At 43.7% G+C, this 24,808-nt stretch overlaps 1 protein-coding gene across 2 annotated transcripts; it reads right to left on the bottom strand.

The window, feature by feature from the left end:
* PROX2 (prospero homeobox 2) lies at positions 1-8,415 on the bottom strand. Of its 2 annotated transcripts, XM_011370862.2 has the most exons (4): positions 6,969-8,415; positions 3,078-3,185; positions 1,825-2,019; positions 1-319 (listed from the first exon to the last, which is right to left on the bottom strand). In XM_011370862.2, the coding sequence occupies exons 1-4, from the start codon at positions 8,289-8,291 to the stop codon at positions 134-136; spliced, it is 1,812 nt and encodes a 603-aa protein (XP_011369164.1). In that variant the 5' UTR covers positions 8,292-8,415; the 3' UTR covers positions 1-133. The 2 variants fall into 2 exon arrangements, with proteins under 2 accessions (XP_011369164.1, XP_023392848.1); XM_023537080.1 differs by lacking the exon at positions 3,078-3,185 and having other exon boundaries at positions 7,536-8,415.
* Positions 8,416-24,808: the final 16,393 nt, after the last annotated feature.

Here is a 24,808-nt window from a genome sequence, read left to right as displayed (position 1 = left end):
GTAGTAGTACCTATTGGCGGGGGCGGGGCGGGCGGTTGTCCTTATGCTCTTTTTATACGACCATAGCTATACTGACTGCCATTTAAGACAAACCCAGGAAATCCTAGCCAGTAGCTCCTCACTTTGAGGGATTTTAATTCCGAAACAGCTCCTGGGGATAGCTGGAAGATTTAAATATCTCTGGGATGTCGCTGTCCAGTTTGGAAATAATTTTATAAATGGGTTTCTTCCAGGAAGGATCTGAGTCTTTCCCCGTGGAGACAGCCCTGAAGAATTCCTGTAACGTCAAGCTGGCAATTTCCAAGAAGCAATCTGGGACCTGTATTTCCAAAGAGACCCACGAGAAAGAGAAGACATGAGTCTGTGGAGCACTGGCGCCATGCACACCTCACTGCCTCATGCGGCCTGTTCCTTGGGTGGTGGGCTGATAAAGAGCATCCCTGCTCTACTGGCCCCTGATTTTTGCAGCCCTAGGAATCCTCTGTTCCCCTATCGAATACAAACCTTAAAATGATGGTACCAGTGATACAGACCTGGGAGAAAGCATATCAGGGACACTCCCTTCATAGCAGGAGTCGATTCCACTAATGGGTGACATTTTTAGTAAGTAAATGGGAAACTCTGAAATTAAATCTGTAGTTCAAAAGAGGTTTTTAACATTTTTTCCCTTCGTGCCTAATGTGGAAAAGAGTGCCCCCAAATTTATGACTGTTGTTCCTCATCCCACCATCTTTTGGGGCTGGATCCAAAGGACTTGGAATCATTCCTGCTTCCAAATCCAACCATGAGGCTGAGGGGAACTAAAGACTATGTTCTGGGACCTTGCCCAGACTGGCACAATAATTGCCGTGGCATCCCACAGGTCCTCCAGATCCAGGATGGCCTGGGCTTACCACCATTGCAGGCCAGATGACCGCCCCTACATGGAAAGATACAGCAGTGCTGCCCCTCCTACACATCCAGACCCCACAAGCCCCAGAAAGGAGGCATGGTCCGTTTTCCCCACGTAGGCTTAGGTTTCCAGACACATTCTGATGGAGTGTCTGACCAGTGGATGTCAGCAGTTCTTCTCTTTCTTGGAGATATCAGTAAACTGCTCACCGTGATCACAAGTGAGAAAGTCAAGCAGAGGGAAGTGTAGTCGGCGGCCAGACATACCCGGCACCTGCAGAACAAGATGCCAGGCTGACAGCTGTCAGCTGCACACAAGGAAACACGTGCCTGGATGAGGAGTTTTCTCCCATGATACGTAGAACACTTGCTCACCCTTTACTAATGCTTTACCTCTAAGGTGCCACTAGTGTGCCTTCATAGAGAGCCCCCAAAGGACTGAGAAGCTTGAATATTGTTTGTATTTCCAGAAAGGATTTGAGGTGACTTGCCATGGAAGGCCCGTGAATAAGACTGTTCAAGTGAGAATAAAGAACCAAATGAACAGGAATCGTTGTAAAGAAAACTTAGCCCAAGACTGGGCTATAACTGAGCTCAGCATTTAGCCTTAGGCCTTCTGGCATTAAGGCCAAAAGGTCAACAACCTATGTAACTTGGTAATCACAGAGTATTAAGTCTAGAATTACATAACATCTGGCAGACCTCTGCTTAAGTTTCAGAATGAAGAATGGCTGAATATTCAGTTTGTGGTGTATGCCTATTGCCTAAGAGATGCTCAGGCTGTAATCTTTGTGGATGGTACAGAGATTGGCCCCAGGCTGCCCTGGCTCTTGGGGACTTAAGGTCAGAAACAGAAGAGGGTCTTTTCTAAAACTCCAATCGCAAAGGGAACGCACTCATCAGACCTCATGGGACCTGAGTAAATGGTCTTACCTCAAAGTCATTTCCCTTGTTATAGTGCATATTGAGAGCTCGAAAAAGTTCTGAGTCACGGAGAACCACCAGCATTTTGGGATTTGTGACACCATCTGAAATCGCTTGCCGGGCAAATTTCTCCATCTGGATGTAATAGAACTCACGGAAGTTGCTGAACCACTTGATCATCTGGGAGGTAATGCAGCGGTTGAACTGTGCAAATATGGGGGTCCATCAAGTCAGACATTTACCATAAGGTGCTCTGAGTTAGAACTGTCAGCTTCCAGTTCAACATAGAGGTTAATGAGAATGGCTTCAACCAACATTAAAAAGGGCTTCCTTTGAAAAGCCATGGCTATTTTCTAAGCCTATTTAGTTATTCACAGAAAAATCTGAATTAGCTATATAGTGCCCATTAGAAAATAAATGTTTTTTGATATGCCAGATTTATGAAGGTATTTCACCCATGAAAAGCTTGCCATGGTGTCTAAGTGTAACTTTGGGAAAGTCAAGGCCAGTGTGTGCTACCAGCCTCTGCTGCACCCAGGAAGACTGCATGGTAGCCCTGGAGCCTTCTGCTGGGTAAAGAGCCAAGGGAAGGGGTGAGGGTGTAGATCAGAGAGCAATTTATCAGCAACTTAAAGTTGCAGAATGAATCTAAATCACAGCTTTGTTCAGGGATCAACCAAGCAACTGCATATGAGGGAAAGACCTGGAAAATGCAAAGAAATGATATAGATTCAAAGCATTAACAACCCTAACCCAACACCTAGGGTAAAGGAGGCCTTCAGAATCTTTATGGGAACAGGCAAGGTCTGGTTCCAGCCACAGAGCTCGATTTTCCTTATTGTAACGCTTGATCTGTATGTACTTTCACTCCATTTGAAACACAGCAATTTGAATGTCAATTTGACGGTGTCCAACTGTATATAGTCTCTTTCTTTTTCATAGTGTCCCCAGCAAAGATAAATACTAGGCCAAAGATGCCATTTACTAACATTTCTTTCTCCCTTCCTTTTCCTTCCCTATGTATTTCTGGGTATTGCTACAGCACAAACCCTTAAACATTTAAATGTCTAACCTTCCCAGACCAAAGTTATTCATGATTATTTAGGCAGAGTCTCAGCCCAGAACGGGAAATTGCACCAATTCCACCAATATAAGGGGAGCTGAGGCGCACGCATGATGACCTAGGATTTGCCTCACACTGGGCAAAACCCACTGCCACTTGGGAATTTTGCAGAGGCTGAAACTCAGTGGAAATATTTTACCTGTACATCAGGGAAATAAGCCTTCAGAAGGCTGGAGCTGGGGTAGCGTGTGAAGAAAAACATGAGTTTGGCCTTCTTCAGGTGACTAGGATTTAGACCCTCCTGGATTTATCCCAGTGTCAAGGAAAATTAATATCAGTTTATCAAATAATTTGATCAAATTATCCAAACAGTGAATTGTTCTGTTTCTTATGGTTTTTATTTTATTTTATTCCAGTTGAATGGTATATTTGCTTTATTTTTGTGTCTCTAGCCAGTCTGATCAGATAAGCTTTTTTTTTTTTTTTCTGGATGCTAAATACCATATATATATATAGTACAGTTGCAGAATGTAAAAACAATTTTGACCTGTAAAAGTTCTATGGCATATATGATATCAAATACAGTTCGTTGTACTTTGTGTGTGCTTTTAGGAGGATGAGAAGAGATGGCAGCTCTATCCCAGATAAATCATTTCAAACCCCAAACAGAGATTTACTTCCTCTGTCTGCCTCAGTGTCCTCATCTGTAAAACGAGAAGAGCCAACGTGGCGGTCCCCATTCTGGCTCTCATAGCTGCCTTTGCAGTGTTTAAGCCAACAAGCATTTAACCAGACCGAGTCCCAGGTCACAATTCGCTTTGGCTCAAGAAAGTTGAACTGCTGCTTTGCACCTGCTCTTTTTTTGCCTGGCAGAACTTTTCTCTCACCCTTCCTCTCTCAACTCAGACGCCTCCTCCTCTGTGAAGCCTTTGCTTGCCGAATTAGGCCTTCCTTATCCTGGGCTACCAGGGCTCTTTGTACAAACCTCTGTTGTAGCAAGAACCTTATTGGAATTTTACTGCATGTTTGTCTCCCCATTTAGACTGTGAGCTCCTCGAGGGCAAGGACTTTATCTTTTCATCTTTATATTCCACATGCCTAGCCCAGTGCTAGGAACATAGTAGGTGCTCAATAAATGTTTGTTAGATAAAGGAATGACTGAATGCTTAAATGGTCGACCTTAATCCATACATAAATATGGAAATCGTATTCCAATCCATACCTCAGTCTGGGAACAGATCTCGTCCCCTTTAACAGGAGCAGGGAGCCGTGGTATGATTGCTTTGCCACCAGGGTGGGAGAAAATAAATATTTTTACACAAGAACACGTAGCATTGCTAGGGACAGTCCTGGGGCTGGGTGACAAGCTTTACACAGGGTAAGTAACCTTGGAGCTTGCGTCTGAGGGGTGTAGCTTCAGGACAAGTAAGACTTCTCAGTAAGATATCTCAGTTTAGCCAAAGGAAACCAACTAATTACACTTATAGCTGGCCCAGGCACCTACGCTGCTACCTGGAAGACCCCTGCCCCCTGCCTCATCGGCCCTACTTCTTATCCTTCTTATAGATTCATGAATGCTGCGGAAAGAACCCTGGATTTGGGAGTCCAAAGATCCAGTTTCAGATGCTGATTTTGCCACCTATTAGCTGTGTGATTTGGGGCAAGCCACTTACCCTCTCTGGGCCATTTTTAAATATGGACTGTAGTGGCTGAAACCTGTGCTTGGCAGTCAGATTGGGGGTTTGAATACTGGTTCTGCCTGTGTCTGTCTTGTAACTTTGGGCAATTTAGTTCACTTCTCTCTCCCTGCCTCTCAGATGCTTGATCTAGAGTGGATGCTTGAGGATTGTGACATACATAATATAGGCCACAATCTCTTATCTGAAACACTGGGCCAAATGGGGTTCAGATTTCAGAATTTCTGTTATTTTATAAAGGTGATATGGTACACGTGCCATATGTTAGTTAACACCTGCAGCAGAGGCTGTGGTAGCAGTCTGTAATCTAACACATTAATATTTCCACAGAAAAATGGGTGACTGTACTAAGTGGGTTAGTCTATAAATAGCCTCCAATCAATGCAAGCCAGGTTTTACCACCACCACCAAAAAAAAAATTAAAAAAAAAAAAAAAAGAGCTCCCATCAGCCTTAGGAAAAAGAAATCATAGGGATTTTGAGAGCTTTTTGAGTTTCAGAACGTGACTAAGTGGTAGTGGACGTGTACATGTGACCTGCTGGTAGCAGTACCTGCCACAGAAAAAGTGCACAGCAAATGCTGCCCTCATCATCATACCTGCTTCGCCTGTGTTCACAAGGATGTCACGTGAATGTAAAAGTACTTTTATACTTCAAAGTATCTTGCTCATAGGTGGCTTTCATGGCCCACAGGAATAAATTTCTAATGCTGGAATGTAGGCAGCAGGAATGAGGAAATAGTTGTGGGGCAGGATGCTGCCTGGAGGTCCCAAATCATTCCAACAGTAGCAGAGTACCTCACTGTGCAGCCAGGCTCAGTGGATGGGCCCTGAAACCTCCAGAAGCTCTCTGAGTCCCATCCCCATTTCACAGGATAGGGCCAGGCACACGGATGCCTAAGATCAGCATGACCCTCCCAAGGGTAGTATAGCAGAGAATCTTTGGAGACTGTGTTCTTGAGGTTCTTCTACCACTGCCTGACTTTAACAGGGAGCCTTAACCAGTGGCATCTCAACAAAGGCCCAGAGAGGGAGCCTTTCTTACATAGAAAAGAAAATCAGCCTGACAAGAAAATCTATTTATGCTGATATCTCCATACCTCCCAAAAGATTCCCTGCTGCGAGGAGGCAGTGGTGGCAGGTGAGGTGTTCCTAGCATTGGCTTTATAGCCGCTCGCTGCCTGCCCAGAAAGCTCCTAGCGGCGCCTGAGCTTTGGGCTGTTTTTAATGCCTGTGGCCAGCAGGGGGCGCTCATAGCAGTTAGGACACAAGAGCTGGCCTCGGTGTGGCGGTGAGTGGGTCCCACCTGCTCCTGCCACCCTTCCTACAGCTTGCCAGACAGAGGGCACGACTGTTCACCCCACAGACACAGCGCCCTCTAGAAACTTAGTTCAAGGCTGCCCATGAGAGGCAGCAGCATGAGCTCAGCTCGCTATAAAAGCAACATTCAAAATGTGTTGTCAGGAACTTTAGTCCTCAAGATGCTTGTTAGAAGAAAGTTCTTTGGTCATGAGTTTGGGGTTGCATACATGCTCCTCTTAGAGCTTCACTTTGGACTTCAGCATGTTAAAGGCTCTGAGAAGTCCTGGAGCAAAGAAACTAACCCAGTATTTACCCAAGCTGCTTTTTTTTTTCTTCTTAATTCAACAGCTACTAATACCTTGAGGGAGTGTTACTCCGAGAAACATTATTTAAGAGAGCAGGGTCTGCCTAAGGGTGGCAAAGATGATGCTGTAAGATCCCAGACCCCTGCAACTTGGCCTTACCCACAGGGGCCTCCTTTCCCTCTCGGCTGTGGTTCAGAGCTGTTCCTTAAACTGAAGTCTTCTTACCCCTTCCAGCCACCTCGGCTCTAGTCCCTGGGGAAAATGTTCCCTTCTATATCTGCCTCATATCTTTCCTGTGAATTATCTAGACAATGAAGGCCTTTTGCCTATAGAGCCAAAAGATTGGGGTGCGGGGAGCATGTCTCAGATGAGGTCATTCCTTTGACCCTCTCTGCCCGGGTATATGGGCAGCTGGTGACCAACTTATAAAATTCTTCCTTCCACCGGGTATTTGTCATCTTTTTGAAGCCCATTCGAGTTTAAAAACAAAACCTTTTCAGACCCAAAGGAGTATAAGTCAGTAGTGGTAGAATCTGTTGTGTCACAGAGAAGATAAATGAACCTTTTTCTCCAGCATCCTTAAATCCCAGAATCGTGACTACTTTCTCAGGAACCTCATCTCTGTGAACCACAGGGAAGGAAGACACAGAGGCACATTAAGAAGACCATGGAGGAAGCAAAGCTACTCCCTATGCCATGCAGGTATTTGTCTCTACCTCCCCTTGTCTTCCAGATTTCCTGTTTCTCTGGGCTGTGGCAACAGAACTTCAATTACTAGTAAAGGATATGTGAACTGAAGAAAAAGGAAGTACATCAGCGGCGGCCTGCAGGCCGCGGTGCTCCATCTTCACTGAGGGAAGAAGGGACAGTCTTTCCAAACAGGTGGAAGTGAAGGGCAAGGGATGCTGCTCCTGGCTCAAAACCGACGGTCGCGGTTTGACAGCTCCCCAAGGTCGCAGGGCAGACTCTGCAGAGGAGTGACTTTGAGAAGGTGAGTCCTGGGGAAGATTGCCGCTCCAGAGACCACAAGGTCCCTGATCCAGCAGCTGGCCAAGAATCTGATTTTCCTGGACATGGGAAGGCACAGCCAAGGGACAGTTTTCTGGGGGACCTTGATAGGATTTGGGGATCATCCTCGGAGAGGTAGGGTACCTAGGAGAATCTGGAGGCTTGGCCAGTGATAAGTTTCCCAGTAAGACCCCAGCCTGGGCCTGGGCCCTCCTGGGCAAGGCGGCCAGAGGAAGTGGATCTTTATAGGCACTTCCCTCAGGTGAAGTCTCAATTCTACTCTCTGGCACCAGCCCCTGGAAACTTCTGCCCCGCTGAGTCAGGTGGCCTTGTGGATCCAATAGTACCTTTTGTAATATTGAGTCCACAGCCTGGGACACTGCCCCAATCAATTCTTTCCTCAGAATCTCCAGCAAAGCTCGTGTTCCAGAAGGAAGGAACATGGGCTCTTCAGGCTGGTATTCAACCTCAGACACCTCTCTGGGGTATTTTTCCACCCCAGAGAGGTCTCCACCGGACCTCTGGTGGTGGTCACTATCCACAGCCCAGGGCCTGGACCCATAGCCATTCCTCTGCTTTACATTGTGAGGACCCCATCCCTTCTCAGGGCTTCCTGGACCCTGAGCTGTGTCCCTGGGCTCGGCAGCCTGAAGGATGTGCTCTTGCAGATGTCTTAGTTGTTGCTTCAGCAGCTGAAGCTGTTCTTTCATGTGAGGGGCCCCCTTCCTGCTGCCGTGGTTCCCAGCAGGGCCTGGCTTCAGGGGGTTTTGCTGCATGGGAAGGCTCTGCTTCCTCTTCCGTTCCCGGGTCTTCTCTGGGCAGCAGGGACCGTCCCTGGCTCGGGTGTTGCCTGGCACCAGAGGATTAGGGGAGAGGCACATGCCTCGGATGATGGTCTCTACTCTGGCCCTCTTTGCCTGGACGTGTTCATCCCAAAACCAATCAGGGTCAGTGAGGCTGGAGCTGGGGACCTGGCTCCAGGGAAAGAATGAGTCTCTGCCCTGCTCACGAGGGGGTGGGCTTCTCCCACCTCCCACACAGGATTCTGCTGGGCGGGAGCAGGCCCGGGATGGAGAAGAAAGCACGCTGGAGTTTGGATCCATCTCCTGGCTCCACAGTCACTTGCTCAGAGACTGTGGGGTTACTCAGGGCTCTGTGAGGGAACCCCTCCTCCTAACGTCCTCAGCTGGAGGTGCAGTAGAAATGAGCGGGGTCAAGTGTTCAGCCTCTGGGATGCCCAGGCTTACAAACCTCCTGGGCTGACTCTGAAATGAGAGACAGGAAGGACATGGTACACGTGACTTTGAGCCATGCTTTTCAAACTTAAACGTGTAAACTGACCTTGTTAAAAAGCAGAATTGGATTCAGCAGGTCCGGGGCGGGGCAGAGATTCTGCGTTTCTAATCAGCTCCCAGGTGCCCTGGTGCTGCTGGTTAGGACCAAACTTTGAGGAGATTCCCAAGAGCAATCCCCCAGGAAGAAAGTTCTCTCCTGCCAGGGCATAGATAGCAATAACGTAAGAATGATAATAAAAATGACAATCGCATCTAACTGCATAACTGGCATTATGCCAAGAACTTTACATTTTTTACCTAATTATGAAAATTCCGTGAGGATGTTGTCATTCTTACTTTACAGATAAGGAAACAGGCTCAGAGACGTTAAGAAGTCACCTCCCGAAGTCATACAGCCTGTAAGTGGCAGGCTGGAGTCAAAACCAGATTTGTTAGATTCAGCGGAACTTTCTTAGTGACTGCCTGCACAGAATCACCCCTCACTTGTTAAAAACAGCAAAGTCAGTAGTAGGTCCCACCAGCCCTGCTGAATCTGATTCCCTCTGTGCTCCACCAGGAAACCTGCATTTGAAACGAGCAAACCAGAATTTTAGAACCAGCTGCTCAGCTCAGTTTAGGCATTCATCTGCATTCATCGTTCGACATTGAACAACTATTTATTAAGCATCTACTATGCATCAGGACTTCATCTGGGCACTTAAAGGGACAGTGGTGAACAAGACCAGTAGAATTCCGCTCTTATGGAGCTGGCTGTCTAGCAGAGAAAGAGAGAATAAACAAGCTTCTTTTCAGGTCAGGATACCTGCCATGAAGAAAAAGCACAACAGGTGTTGGAAACTGAAGGTATGGGGAGAAGTAGGGAGCTATTTTAGAAAAGGCTGCCTGAAGCTGTTTTGTTTTCAAAGTATCAAAATATACTGTGCTTTAACCAGGAGGCTTCTGATAGCAGGTATAAGGTACATCCAGTTTACGAAATATTTGTACACGTTACCTCATTGCACCTCACACCACACGAGAGTCAGTGTTATTCTCCCATTTAGCAGTCTAGGAAACAGGCTCAGCGAGGCCGCGAGCAGCTCTCAGTTACTGAGATTCAAGAAATCTAACTGTGGGCAGTGAAAACACAACGCTACATGTATGTATATATATGTGCATATATATATATACATATGTTTTTGCTTTACTGCTAAATTATACACCTGAAACTTACTGAATTTCATTAGCCAATGTCACCATAATAATAACAAATAAAATATATATATATATAAATAAATAAAATACAAGAGATTCTGGGGGGAAAAAAGGATTCTAAGTCTTTTGACATAACTGCACTTTAGCTAGCTTCCTGAAGATGAAAAATCCTGCATAAGAGATTGACTTAGCTGTCTCTTAAGCACACTCTTCCTTTCCTAGAAGAAGTAAATTAATTTTTTTCTCTACGAATTTCCATTCTCCTTTGCTTCTCTTGCACAAAGGCTGGCAGGTGGGAGTTTGCTTTCTTCTTCCCACTTTCACCCTAAAGCTTACTTGGTATTCTCTACCTCAGGCAAATCTCAGCTCTTCTGTAGCCAGTGGGTCCTCGACTGTAGATGTGGCTACTTCTACCTGGAGCCTCCTGGTGATTAGCCAGAGACACCCAACATAAGCTCCGCATGAGCAATGTCACTCTAAGCGCCAGCGCCGAGGGTGGGAGGCAGTGACAGCTACAGTGCCATCATGGGGAAAATACCACTGAACGAAGGCTAGGTTCTCTGGTCAGAATAATTAGAAGATTCTAGCTTTGAATAAGACATTTTTAAGTTACTAAAATAAAAATAAATGACTTGCCAAATTAACTTAAAATATTTATTATCGCCAAGTTTATACCAACGGTTTAGGTGGTTTACCGCCTCTTGGAGAGAGAAACATTTCATAACTTCCTGTGATCATTTTACGAAAAATATATAGTATATATAATTTTAAAATCACATAATATTTTAAAATTACTTTAAAATCAGACCTTATCTGATAAGCATATTTGGATTGTTAAGCATGCATTAGCTGCTTTCTCATAATGATAACTAACTGGCAGAATTGATATTTTAACCAAGAAGAATGGTACAACAATAATACAGACTATAGATATTTTCATGTAAGTAGCTTCCAAAAAAAAGAGGGATTGGTTATGGTTATTCTAGCTGCTTAGTGAACATTTCTTGCTTAGACTCAACATTTCCAAACCCAAACCCTGTAGCTTCTCCTCGGCCTCTCCTCTCACCCTACCTATATCTCATTCAAGCTGGAAGCTGGGGAATCTCTCTGACTCCTGCCCAACTCCTCATCCTCAACACTGCTTTGGGCACCATAGCTAGTAAATTTATGGCCAAAGTGGTTCTGCACTACATTCCATCCTGCCTTTCCCATTACATTTTCCTGATTCAGGGTCTCATCAGTTCTCACCTGGACAATCCCAACCTCATGACCGGTCTCCCATCCTTTAACCTCTCCTAACTCTGGTCCTTCTTCTACAGTCATTCATGAAAACAAACATGGATCGAGTGCTAACAACAGACAAATACCCTCTGCCATGTGGAACAAACATTCATGCAAAGGGGGACAAATGTAATAACTTACTAAGTAATAATGAAAGGCCATTACTCTGAGATAAATGAGGACCCAATGGAGTATTATAAGCCAATATGACCTGACTTAGTTTTCAAAGGATCGTTTTTTTACTGGTTGAAGAATAGACTGGGGAGCGGGGGAGCGAGGCTTGGAACAAGGAGACTACTTAGGAGGCTCTTGCAATAATCTAGATGATGATAATCTAGATGAGATGACTTGGACCAGGGTGGTAGCATGGAAATGGAAAGTTGTGTCAGATCCTGGATATACGTTGAAGTTGGGGCCGAAGGGATTTGCTAACAGATCGGATGTGGGGCTCAAGAGAAGAAGTATCACTGATGATGACTGTATTTGGCCTGAGCTATTGGAAGGATGGCATTGCATGAACTGAGAAGGGGAAGACTGCAGAAGGAGCAGGTTTAGGGAGGAATATCGGGAGCTCAGTCTAGGACATGTTAAATTTGAGGTAATGATTAGACATCTAAGTGGAGATGTTGAAAAAGCAGTTGTATAAGTAAACCTGAGGTTCAGTGTGAGATCTGGGCTAGAAATATAAAACTGGGGGTCGTCAATATGTGGATGGATGGACTCACCAAGGAGTGAATGTAGACAGAGAGGAGGAGAGGGCCGAGGTCTAAGTCCTGGGACATGATGACATGAAGAGGCTGGGGACAGAATGGAGTCGATCAGGAAAATGGAAAGAGAAATCAGGGAGGTAGGAAGGAGCCTAGGGGTGTGCAAGGCCCTGGGAGCCAAGTGAAGAAAGTGTTTCTAGGAATGGGGAGAGGTCAAGTCACATAAGGGTTGTGAATTGGCCCTGTGAGTTAGCAATGTGGAGTCATCTGGGATCTTGATCAGAGCAGTTTGGGTGGAGTGGAGGGAGGAAAAGTCCAATTAGAGTGGATTTCAGGGAGAGGACAAGAGATATCGGTGACATGGACTATGATAACTCTTTCGAGGAGTTTTGTAAAGAAGACAGAAATGGGACTGTGGCTAGAAGAAATGGAGCCAAGAGAGGGTTTCTATTGAGGAATAACAGCATATTTTCGGGCTGATAGCAATGATGCCCTAGAAAAATAAAATCTGTTAATGTAGGCAAGATGGGGAGAATTTCCGGAGCCTTGTCTTTGGGTAGAAAGGAGAGGACAAGATGGAGTGCACATGTGCAGGCATTGGCTTCAGCGAGAACCCTCAGTCCACCCATGGGAGCAGGAAGGGAGGCAGTGCCTATGGTCAGGTGCTGGCAGCAGGGCAGATGCGGTGATGGGAGTCGGTGGAAGTTCCCTTTTGTTTCAACTTTCTCAGTGACATTGGCATTGGCATTAATTTTCTATAATGTATGTCTGTTTATGCCCCTTCATGAAACCAAAGTCTTTGCTAGCTTCCTGTTGACACTAAGCTCCTTGTAAACATGGTCTTAATCTAATGCCTCTGGAGCCACTACCCTCAACACACAGCTATGGTTTTTTTTCTTCAATTACAGTTGGCATACAGTATTATATTAGTTTCAAGTGTACAACATAGTGATCAGACATCTGTGTAACTTATAAAGTGATCACCCTGATAGGTCTAGTACCCATTTGACACCATACATAGTTATTACAATATTATTGACTATATTCCCTATGCTGTACTTTACATCCCCATGACTATTTTATAAATGACAATTGTATTTCTTAATCCCTTTCACTGTTTGCATCCCCCCAACCCCCTCCCATCTGGTGACTGTAGACACTCACCCGTGTTGAGCTCTCCTGAAGATGAAAAATCCTGCATAAGAGATTGACTTAGCTGTCTCTTAAGCACACTCTTCCTTTCCTAGAAGAAGTAAATTAATTTTTTTCTCTACGAATTTCCATTCTCCTTTGCTTCTCTTGCACAAAGGCTGGCAGGTGGGAGTTTGCTTTCTTCTTCCCACTTTCACCCTAAAGCTTACTTGGTATTCTCTACCTCAGGCAAATCTCAGCTCTTCTGTAGCCAGTGGGTCCTCGACTGTAGATGTGGCTACTTCTACCTGGAGCCTCCTGGTGATTAGCCAGAGACACCCAACATAAGCTCCGCATGAGCAATGTCACTCTAAGCGCCAGCGCCGAGGGTGGGAGGCAGTGACAGCTACAGTGCCATCATGGGGAAAATACCACTCAACGAAGGCTAGGTTCTCTGGTCAGAATAATTAGAAGATTCTAGCTTTGAATAAGACATTTTTAAGTTACTAAAATAAAAATAAATGACTTGCCAAATTAACTTAAAAAATTTATTATCGCCAAGTTTATACCAACGGTTTAGGTGGTTTACCGCCTCTTGGAGAGAGAAACATTTCATAACTTCCTGTGATCATTTTACGACAAATATATAGTATATATAATTTTAAAATCACATAATATTTTAAAATTACTTTAAAATCAGACCTTATCTGATAAGCATATTTGGATTGTTAAGCATGCATTAGCTGCTTTCTCATAATGATAACTAACTGGCAGAATTGATATTTTAACCAAGAAGAATGGTACAACAATAATACAGACTATAGATATTTTCATGTAAGTAGCTTCCAAAAAAAAGAGGGATTGGTTATGGTTATTCTAGCTGCTTAGTGAACATTTCTTGCTTAGACTCAACATTTCCAAACCCAAACCCTGTAGCTTCTCCTCGGCCTCTCCTCTCACCCTACCTATATCTCATTCAAGCTGGAAGCTGGGGAATCTCTCTGACTCCTGCCCAACTCCTCATCCTCAACACTGCTTTGGGCACCATAGCTAGTAAATTTATGGCCAAAGTGGTTCTGCACTACATTCCATCCTGCCTTTCCCATTACATTTTCCTGATTCAGGGTCTCATCAGTTCTCACCTGGACAATCCCAACCTCATGACCGGTCTCCCATCCTTTAACCTCTCCTAACTCTGGTCCTTCTTCTACAGTCATTCATGAAAACAAACATGGATCGAGTGCTAACAACAGACAAATACCCTCTGCCATGTGGAACAAACATTCATGCAAAGGGGGACAAATGTAATAACTTACTAAGTAATAATGAAAGGCCATTACTCTGAGATAAATGAGGACCCAATGGAGTATTATAAGCCAATATGACCTGACTTAGTTTTCAAAGGATCGTTTTTTTACTGGTTGAAGAATAGACTGGGGAGCGGGGGAGCGAGGCTTGGAACAAGGAGACTACTTAGGAGGCTCTTGCAATAATCTAGATGATGATAATCTAGATGAGATGACTTGGACCAGGGTGGTAGCATGGAAATGGAAAGTTGTGTCAGATCCTGGATATACGTTGAAGTTGGGGCCGAAGGGATTTGCTAACAGATCGGATGTGGGGCTCAAGAGAAGAAGTATCACTGATGATGACTGTATTTGGCCTGAGCTATTGGAAGGATGGCATTGCATGAACTGAGAAGGGGAAGACTGCAGAAGGAGCAGGTTTAGGGAGGAATATCGGGAGCTCAGTCTAGGACATGTTAAATTTGAGGTAATGATTAGACATCTAAGTGGAGATGTTGAAAAAGCAGTTGTATAAGTAAACCTGAGGTTCAGTGTGAGATCTGGGCTAGAAATATAAAACTGGGGGTCGTCAATATGTGGATGGATGGACTCACCAAGGAGTGAATGTAGACAGAGAGGAGGAGAGGGCCGAGGTCTAAGTCCTGGGACATGATGACATGAAGAGGCTGGGGACAGAATGGAGTCGATCAGGAAAATGGAAAGAGAAATCAGGGAGGTAGGAAGGAGCCTAGGGGTGTGCAAGGCCCTGGGAGCCAAGTGAAGAAAGTGTTTCTAGGAATGGGGAGAGGTCAAGTCACATAAGGGTTGTGAATTGGCCCTGTGAGTTAGCAATGTGGAGTCATCTGGGATCTTGATCAGAGCAGTTTGGGTGGAGTGGAGGGAGGAAAAGTCCAATTAGAGTGGATTTCAGGGAGAGGACAAGAGATATCGGTGACATGGACTATGATAACTCTTTCGAGGAGTTTTGTAAAGAAGACAGAAATGGGACTGTGGCTAGAAGAAATGGAGCCAAGAGAGGGTTTCTATTGAGGAATAACAGCATATTTTCGGGCTGATAGCAATGATGCCATAGAAAAATAAAATCTGTTAATGTAGGCAAGATGGGGAGAATTTCCGGAGCCTTGTCTTTGGGTAGAAAGGAGAGGACAAGATGGAGTGCACATGTGCAGGCATTGGCTTCAGCGAGAACCCTCAGTCCACCCATGGGAGCAGGAAGGGAGGCAGTGCCTATGGTCAGGTGCTGGCAGCAGGGCAGATGCGGTGATGGGAGTCGGTGGAAGTTCCCTTTTGTTTCAACTTTCTCAGTGACATTGGCATTGGCATTAATTTTCTATAATGTATGTCTGTTTATGCCCCTTCATGAAACCAAAGTCTTTGCTAGCTTCCTGTTGACGCTAAGGCTCAGCTGTCTCAGCTCCTTGTAAACATGGTCTTAATCTAATGCCTCTGGAGCCACTACCCTCAACACACACCTATGGTTTTTTTTCTTCAATTACAGTTGGCATACAGTATTATATTAGTTTCAAGTGTACAACATAGTGATCAGACATCTGTGTAACTTATAAAGTGATCACCCTGATAGGCCTAGTACCCATTTGACACCATACATAGTTATTACAATATTATTGACTATATTCCTTATGCTGTACTTTACATCCCCATGACTATTTTATAAATGACAATTGTATTTCTTAATCCCTTTCACTGTTTGCATCCCCCCAACCCCCTCCCATCTGGTGACTGTAGACACTCACCTGTGTTGAGCTCTCCTGGGCTTTGTGTTCCCTAAACAGGCCAAACTCCTGCATGCCACATGTCTTTACATTTAGTGCTCCCTCTGCTTGAAGGGCCTTCTTTCCACTTTCACATCTGAACAAACCCCGACTCCTCTTCTAAAATCCAACTGAAATGTCAGCACCTCTCTGAAGCAATCAGTGTGTCTCCCGCTTTAGACTGCGAGCTCCCTCTGTGTCTCCAAGTAGTGCGTTACTGCCAACTGCCAACTGTCACCAAATAGATATTCGCTGACTCAGTTGAATAAATTGTTCTGTAAGCACTTCATTTAGACTGATATTTTTCTCTTCAGAGGTACTTTATTTCAGATTCCTCTAGGACCTACATGGAACAAAATCTATACATAGAGAAGAGAGAGACTATATATATATACACAGAACCACAAACTACGCCAAATTTCCCTTGTAGGTATCTTAGGTATGGTTTCTGAGGTCCCATGCAGTCTGTGTGCTCCAGAAGGCAGAACCACTCGGGTAATAGATGAGGCTTAGTATGTTTAATGAAGCAACAAACAGCAGGAAAATCCTGAGGCCAGAATCTGAAAATCCAGCTAGACTCCACTGTGGTTGGGTGCCCTGATGTCTACGTGCATTCCTGCAGGACAATCGTGGAAATTCTGCATCTGGGCAGCTGAGAAACAGGAAACCTCTGTGCCGGGGCCAGCGTTCAGCCAAGAGCCCTTATCTGGGTGTGGTGTCAGGCAGCAATGCTTTCTGTTTGAAAACTAACTAGCAGCACTCTCACATTCACTGATAGACTAGCAAGTGTCACAACCCTAATGAAAATAGCCTTACTGCTTTTCTTAGATTATGAAAGTATTACAGGATTGTTTTACTTCCTAAATATAGAAATGTATTAAGAGGAAAAGAAAGACACATATAATGCTGCCTTCCAGAAAAAAAATCAGTTAACATTTTGGTGTTCATCATTTTTTTCCAAAATTTTTCCTCCGTGTACAGATAAATGTACATGATTTCTCATAATTATATAAATTGTTGAAAAATAAAAATGGAATTATATATACATAGTTTTATAGCTTCTCTTTTTGCCTTTACCGTCAATGAAAATCAATCTATAGCAACACTGTGAAAGTTGATGATATTCCATTGCATGGAGGTACCATAATTTATTTAGTAAATTCCTTTTTTATAGACAGATTTGTTCCTACGTTATTATTATTATAGCAGTAGAGCGACATCGTACGAAGGTTGAGAGTGTGGACCTGAGTCAGACTGCCTAGATTTGACTCCTTAGAGCTACTTATTAGCTTTGTGACCTCTGTGTACCTTAGCTTCCTCATCAATAAAATGGGAATAACTATAATACCTACAGTTATCATAAGGTTTTTGTAGGTGATCCAATGAGTTAACATATGTTATTTTTTAGAACAGTTTCTGGCACATAGTAAATTGCTGATAAGTGTTAGCTATTGTTATTATTAGTAAAATTGAGATGAACGCTCCTACCTATATCTGTGAGAATTTATCCTATTATTTTCTTAAGATACATTTCTAGGAGTGGAAATTCTGGGTCAAAGACTAGACATACATTAAACTTTTATACTTGTTGCCCAGCTTCCCTTGAGAAACGTACTGGGAGTGGAGATAAGGGACTGACAGAGAACTTAAAATTTTTACTCTGTGTATTTCTGTATTAATTTAAATTTTTGTAAGAATGTATTCATGCATTATTTGTATATATATTTTTATGCATATTTTTAAATAGCCCATTTTCTCTTTTACCAACATATCTGTAAAAGAACACGTATCTCATTTTCATCAACATTAGGCGTCGTCAGTCTCTTAAATCTTTGCCAATATGATGGGCGACAATGTTATCTCATTATCTGCATTTCTTTGATTCTCAGTAATCTTGCTCATTTTTTCATATATTTTGAGGGAAATATTTATGTGGTATATATTATAAAATTTAAAAATATTTAACCATTCGAGTTCATGATTCTACATCTAAGAAGTAAAATCAAGAAAATATGCTATATCTAAAGATTTATGTCAAAAATAATCATCCTAGTATTAATTATAAGAGTAGAGATTGGTGAAATAAATTATAAAGTATGGTATTATCTACATGATGCTATATTATGCAGCCATTTGTAAAAAGTCGTGTTTAAGAAGAGTTTACAGAATATTCTTTTATAATAAGTGGGGGGAGATAAAATTACATATTAAAAATACAAAGAAAAAAAGGTGAGAAAGAAATATATTAAAATGTAAGCAATAGTTCTTTATGAGTCATGGAATCATGCATAACTCCTCTCTCTTCTTTTTACTTTTTTGTATTTTTCATATTTTCTCTGGGTATATTTTTACTTTTCTAATTAAAGAAAAGGCAACCCTTGTCTTCAGTAATTAAAAACTTGTATTTATGGGGAGGCTATGCATACGTGGGGGCAAGGGAATATGGAAATTTGTACATTCTTCTTAATTTTGCCATGAATCTAAAACCGCTCTAAAAAATGAAGTCTGTTAAAACAAACAAACAAAGATTGCATTTTCTCTCATTGAGTCTTTCTCAAAAATACATTCCTAGGGACCAGACATAAAAAGCCCCACTGGAGAAGCAAATTTATCTGCAGACATGAGTACAGAATACAGAACTCGTGAGATAACTGCAAAGTTATATAGGATTTTACAGCTAGAAAGCATAACATGAGGGTGAGGTTGAATTTCAAGTAAGTAATAGACAAAAGAAAGAGCTGTGTGTCTGTCTCCTTTTATCCGAAGTGTTAGAAACCATGGGTGTGAGCTCAAAAGACAGCCAGTGTCTGGGGCGTTATCAGCTGCACAGATCATCCCCCTTGTCCCTCCAGTCTTTGCCCTCCCTCCAGATCTTCCAAAGCCCTGCCAAAGGGGACAAAGGGGAAGGGCTGCCCATGGGGCTGGCTGAGGTGAATCTAGCAGCTCCCCATCTGTGGCATGTCCACATTTAGGAAACAGCAAACACCTCTGACACTCGAGCAGGGCCACTGGGGAACCAACCAATAAAGCAAAGCGAGCTATAGGGAGTCCTTAGATAAATGGCATCAAGCAAAGCCCGAGAGATGCTAACTCTTTCTCATCACTGTCATTCATGCTCGATCCAGATTTATACAAGAAAGTCTATTGTTATTTCCTTGATAAAGTTCCTGCCAAGTTTTTATTGGGAAAGTTTAGTTTCTCTTTGCAGGATTTTGTTCATTAGTTTCTTAGACTCAGTTGGGTTCCAACTGGACCAGACTTGTTTCTAGTAGATAACTACCCACATTATTGTTGGAGAAATAGGGAGGAAAATGCCTTGTCCTGAAACAGCCTCTCCTAAGCAGGTGGCACGGGATCTAAGGGTCCACCATTGGTGATTCATAATAGCGATCACTTAATTACACATTTATATCCAAATACATTTTTGTCTGATCACACACAGAATTCCTGAAGAGCCTCCCATCAAGTACTTACCAGGCTCGGCAAACTTTAGCTGCTAATGTAAGACTTGTTCAGGGAGGCACATCTCAAGGTCAGACAGCATTTTTATGTTTTACTAAGGTGTTTTCATATACAACCTCATCTCTGTTTCATTCTCTAAGATGCGGCAACTGGGCGCCCCCTGCATAACCTCACATAGACCATCCATCTCTGGTCCATCCCTGAGCGGCTCTCCCTATTGCAGTGACTGATGGTAGAAATGAGAGAGAAGGTCAGACCGTTGGCTCAGGCCACACAGCCCTATCCATCGACAGACAGAGGCACAACCAAGTCAGAAGCCCTAGTGGTCTGCGTCCCTGGTGCCCATGAACCACCAAATGATCCACTGGGTGTTGGACCTGGGTAGGACTCCCTAGCTCTTATGTGAACTTACACAAGTAACTCTGCCTCTTTTCCCTCTCAGTTTTTTTCTCTGTAAAATGGGGTTGATAATAGTGGCATCTCCTAGGGTTGTGATGAGGATCACATGTGATCCCCTTAGGGCTGGTCTGGGAGGGCCCACGGCCAGGGACCTAGAGCTAAAAGGGGCTTAGAGATCACTTGGTATGTGGATGGTTTCCAGAATTTTTGATTTTAACTATTAATAAAATAAAATAAAATAGAATATTTGGACCAGAGTGAGCAGGTAAGGGCATAAAAAATTAGCATACAAAAGACTACAACCTACTATTGTTTTTACCTCATAAAAGAAAAGAATCTTAACCACCCTGCTTAAAAAAAAGGAAGGAGGGCATAATATCCAAATAAATTTAGCTTTGTAAAAAACTCTAAATATTGTCTTTTCTGAAAACCAATGAAAACATCACAGACCAGTGTTAGGGAATCTCAGATCTTCACGCCATGCCCTTGCTTTATGGATGGGGCAACCGAAAGCCAAAAGGTGAAGTGACATGCCCAAGGTCACAGTGGCTCCAATGTCTCATTGCTATCTAGGAAAACACATGCCTGGACATAAGAGATCTTTTCATGTGGCTGAGACAGGTGCCCTGGGCTGGGACTTAGGAAATCTGAGCTCTACTTACTCCCAGCCATTTGCCCTCAAGCCATACTTTCTGCCTTTTCTGCTTTTCTCAAATAGGGATGATACTTGCCCCCTCACTCAAGACAGGCTTGAGAACCTAATGCAAGAAGAGCTTCAAAAGTGCTCTGGAGATGCATACCAGGGTGTTTAGGAGTGAGATGGCTCCATGGCTGTAATTGAAAGTATTTCAGGCAACAAAAATAAATGAAACAAAAATGGCAACATATTAACAATTGTTACATCTTGGTGATATTACATCTAGGTGACAACATATAGATGGGTATTTAGAAACTGCTATTCTCTCCACTTTTCTACATACTTGAACATTTTCATAATAAACGTTTCATCATTTTTAAAAAGTGCTCTGGCAAGGCGAATGGAAGGGATGGTGTTACTCACGGAGACGATGCCCTCAGTGATGTCCAAGTCCTTGGCTCTGAGGCCAGGTGGGGCCCACCAGTCTGGGAGATGGAGCAGTCCACTCTTCACCAGCCTTGGGCACACAGAGTCATGGCCAGGAAGTGATTTTGGTTTCCCTGCTTCCTCCCCAGGCAGTCCTGGCACCTGTGGCTGGGCAAGGGAAGCCTCCTGCACCTTCTCAGGGCAAGGCACCATCTAACAGACCTAGCTCTGCTGCAGACGCCAGCACTGGGGATAGAGAGGGCTGCCTACCACAGCCAACCGGTGTGGGGGACTTATGAATATGCAGATAGAGGCTGGAGCTGGTTGGCTGCCCCCCTGCCATGTTCCACCCCCTCCCCAACTCAGATGCCCAGAAAAGCCAACTCAGAGAGGACCTTCCTGAAATGCCATCTCTCTGTCTTTGCCTAAAGATCTTCATAGCCTCTTGAAAATTTGGGGACTGGATTACCCATCTTCTCTCATTGCACTGGCCTCCGGCAAGTAGCTCCTAACCTTTGCCTCCAAATTCCCCAGCAAGGCAGCTACGAAGTGAACATCTTTCTTCCTGTATCCTCCTGAGGATACTGAAACCAAACCAGCACCAAAACATGGCATCTCAGCTCAGCAGGAAAGAAAGGCTGCATGGCTTCTCCCTCCAGCAGAGGCTGTTTGCTAGACCCAAAGCCCCTATTCCTGTCAGAGCTGGGAAGAACTCACTGGCCAAATCATCTACCCCCAAACATCACTCAAATTTTGCCATCTTCTTCAATTTGGGAAGTGGAGTGAATGTTGCTAATACAGCAATGAAAATCAATGAACTACAGCTCAACTAAACATGGATAAATCCTCAAAACATAATGCTGAGTAAAAGAAAGTCACAGAATGATACAGCCACTATGATTCCATTTATGTTACTTTTAAAAATAGGCGAAACAATGTCTAGATTTTCATTGAGTATGCACTTATTCATTATTTTCAATTACACCTGAATGAAGAGATAGACTGATAGATAGAATCTAGGTATTATGAGTAATACAAAATGAATATAGGGTATAGTGTCTATTTTAAGGAGCCCAGAAATGGAAGGACAGGCTACAGCCCCATCTACCATCTGGTCAGTAATCTTTAAAAATATATAAGCAAGGATGTGAGTGTATAGTTCAGACCACACATGATATTGGGGAATTTGGGGTAAGGGAAGAGAATGCTGTGTGTATTATTTAAGGTGAGCTGCCCACTCTGTCGTGTTTTTCATAAACTGAGCCATTTATTCTTTCTAGAAACAAAATTTTTTCTTACATTATTTTGAAAGTAAGTAAGTACATGTTTTCCTCAATTTAAAAAATAGGCAAAGCCAAGTACAGTTTAGGACACATGTATTGAAGTTTCAGTGAAAGTGAGGGGATGATTAATCCATAATTCAGTACGGCAGCGGTTAACTTTGGGAGGATCGGCAAGGAGGACCACTTAGGGCTTTTCCATTCCTTAAACTCAGTGGTGAGTTTATTCCTTTTATTATTTTTCTTTACACATATGCTTATACACCCTTTTGAATGCTTATTTTACAATATGCATCCTTTGAACCCTGCCACAATGTATAAATAAACTCCTGTCCCAATAGATGATGTTATGTCCTGGGAGGCTCTAAATACAGAAGAGAGTGCAAGCTTATTGGGTTGTACGTTGGACTCAACGGAAGCTCATAGGTGAATCTCAGGGAAATCATTTCAACCTTTATCCTCTGAGAGGGATTTTGCATGCTACTGTGCATGTTGTAACATCTAAGATTAACCTGGGTGATCACTGAAACTCCAGGAGAAATGCTTTGCTATATCATCCAGACTTGAGCTTCTAACCCTTGCATAAGAATCTCACAAATTAATTACATAAAACTGAAAAAAATCAAGTAGCTATTTAAGAAATATTAACAGCAACCCCTGCAAGGGATTGCCATAACTCTCGATTATTGTTCTTAGACTCTTTAGCTGGGTCCAACAGTGTCCTAAACAGGGCAGTACTTAGTCATTCCACTAAGTACTGTTGTATTTATTGAGTACCTACAGAATACCAGGCACTGTGCTCTATGCAGAGGATCCAGGAAAATAGAAGAAGACCTTGGAGATGTTGCTGGTTTGGTTCTGGACCGCTGCAATAAAATGAGTATCATAATAAAGCTAGTTGTCATCTTTTTGCTGGTGGAAGAGGGTCTTGCCTTCAATTTGTAAAAAAAAAATCTGTAAATTACAATAAAATTAAGTGCGATAAAACGAGGTATGCCTGTAGAGAGTCATCTCTTTCCTACAGCCGCTTTGCTCAATTCATGAGACAGACAGGTCAATAAGACATTACAATGTAATGTAGAGATATACACACAATGCTTTGGAAACACAGAAAAGTTAGGTGTTAACTCTGCCCAAGGGGATTAGGAAGGGATTCAAATGAGGATGATGATTAGGAATCCCTAGGTAAATAAGATTTGAGAACAACTCACACAAATATTTAAAGGAGTGAGAAGCTCATTGGGTCTATGGCCTGTAGTGCAGTAGGGCTAAAGCTCAGCACTTGTGAGAACTGGGGTGGGGAAGGGGAGAAGGTCACAATATAGCCCAAGGCCAGGTTAAGAGGCCTCTAGTCAAACTGAGGAGTTTGGACTTTATCCTACCAATAGGGAGGAGCAATTGACTTTAAGCAGAAGAATTCAGGATTAGATTTGCATTTCAGAAGGATCTTTGACATAGGTGTGGAGGACGGGTTAGTGAAAGTGAATGGAGGCCCAAGGCTGATTAAGAGGTTTTTAAAATAATCCAGGTAAAGGATGCTGAGGACTTGATGGGAGGCAGCAGGACAAGAATGTTCTATTTCTAGTTAGGGCTTCTGCCCACCCCTCCAGAATTCCAGTGGAAGTGCTTTCAGAGTTTGGGTGAGCGAAGGCACGGTAAAGGTCCCAAGGACCAGGCAAGATAACTCACCTAAAGAAATGAACATGAGTAGGAACAAGTGGCTTGCTCATTCATTCTTAATTTAGCCAGAAACTTATAGAAAACCTTTTCTATTAGGAAGGTGGGCTATAAAGGTGAACCCCCAGCGGCCCAGGGATTTAAGGAGAGAGGAAACTAAAGAGAGGAAGTGTGTGCTATGTACTTTCACGTTGAAGGTAGTGACAAAATGGTCTGCCCAAAAGCTGAGAGGCCGAAATTCAGCCCACAAATATTTATTGCCCATCTAACCTATGCCAATCTCTGTTCTAGGTACTGGGGATACAACAGTCAATAAGACAGACAAGGTCCTTAATCTCATGGAGTTTATATTCTAGGAGTAGAATGACAAATGAACAGCCTCCCAAATGCACAAGATGTATGGAGAAAAATTAGCCTGGCTGGAGAGTTTGAGTAGGGACTGGGGAAGATTAGGAGATGTCTTGCAGAATTAAGGCTATTTGAAGATCTTCTAGGTAAAGGGCAATGGGAGCCCTTTAGAGCAGGGGTTCCCCAAGCCCCCTGGCCCACAGTACCCCATCAATGGCCTGTTAGAAATGGGGGCGGAGGGGGGGGGCACAGCAGGAGGTGAACAGCCAGCCAGCCAGCCAACAAAGCTTCATCTGTATTTGCAGCAGCTGCTCAGAGCTAGCCTTACTGCATCAGCTCCACCTCAGATCATCAAGCATTAGATTCTCATAGGAGCACCAGGCCCTGATTTAGAGGATCCTTGGCGGTTTTGTTTCCTTGTTCAGGGGTTAGGAAGGTAGAGAAGTGACTATTGCTTTTTTTATATTTGAGGAACTTGAGGCTCAAGGAGACAATGTCATTTGCCCAAGGCCACACAAGTGTAAGACCGGGCAGGCATGTCTGAGTAACAGGCTCAAAGATCACCCACCCAACAGCTGTGGGTTTCCCCGCTCCTACCGCGGGGCTGAGGCTCGGGCTGCTCGCCCGCCCATGGGTTCCCCTCTCCCGCCAGTGGTTCGCCCGAACACCCCTCCCCGCCGGCGGGTGCTGCGGCCCGCCCCACTTCC

The sequence above is a fragment of the Pteropus vampyrus genome, unplaced genomic scaffold (assembly GCF_000151845.1).
Source record: "Pteropus vampyrus isolate Shadow unplaced genomic scaffold, Pvam_2.0 Scaffold177, whole genome shotgun sequence".
NCBI lineage: Eukaryota > Metazoa > Chordata > Mammalia > Chiroptera > Pteropodidae > Pteropus > Pteropus vampyrus.
This window is presented reverse-complemented; position numbering and strand designations above follow the sequence as displayed.

What these genes read in the sequence shown, in the direction of transcription:
- PROX2 (XM_011370862.2), bottom strand. Translation starts at nt 8,291, where the DNA reads ATGGATCCAAACTCCAGCGTGCTTTCTTCTCCATCCCGGGCCTGCTCC. An exon ending in TTCCTTTTTCTTCAGTTCAC is followed by an intron (nt 3,186 to 6,968) that starts ATATCCTTTACT and finishes ACACTGGGATAA; the next exon opens with ATCCAGGAGGGTCTAAATCC. An exon ending in ACAAGGGAAATGACTTTGAG is followed by an intron (nt 320 to 1,824) that starts GTAAGACCATTT and finishes TTGGAAATACAG; the next exon opens with GTCCCAGATTGCTTCTTGGA.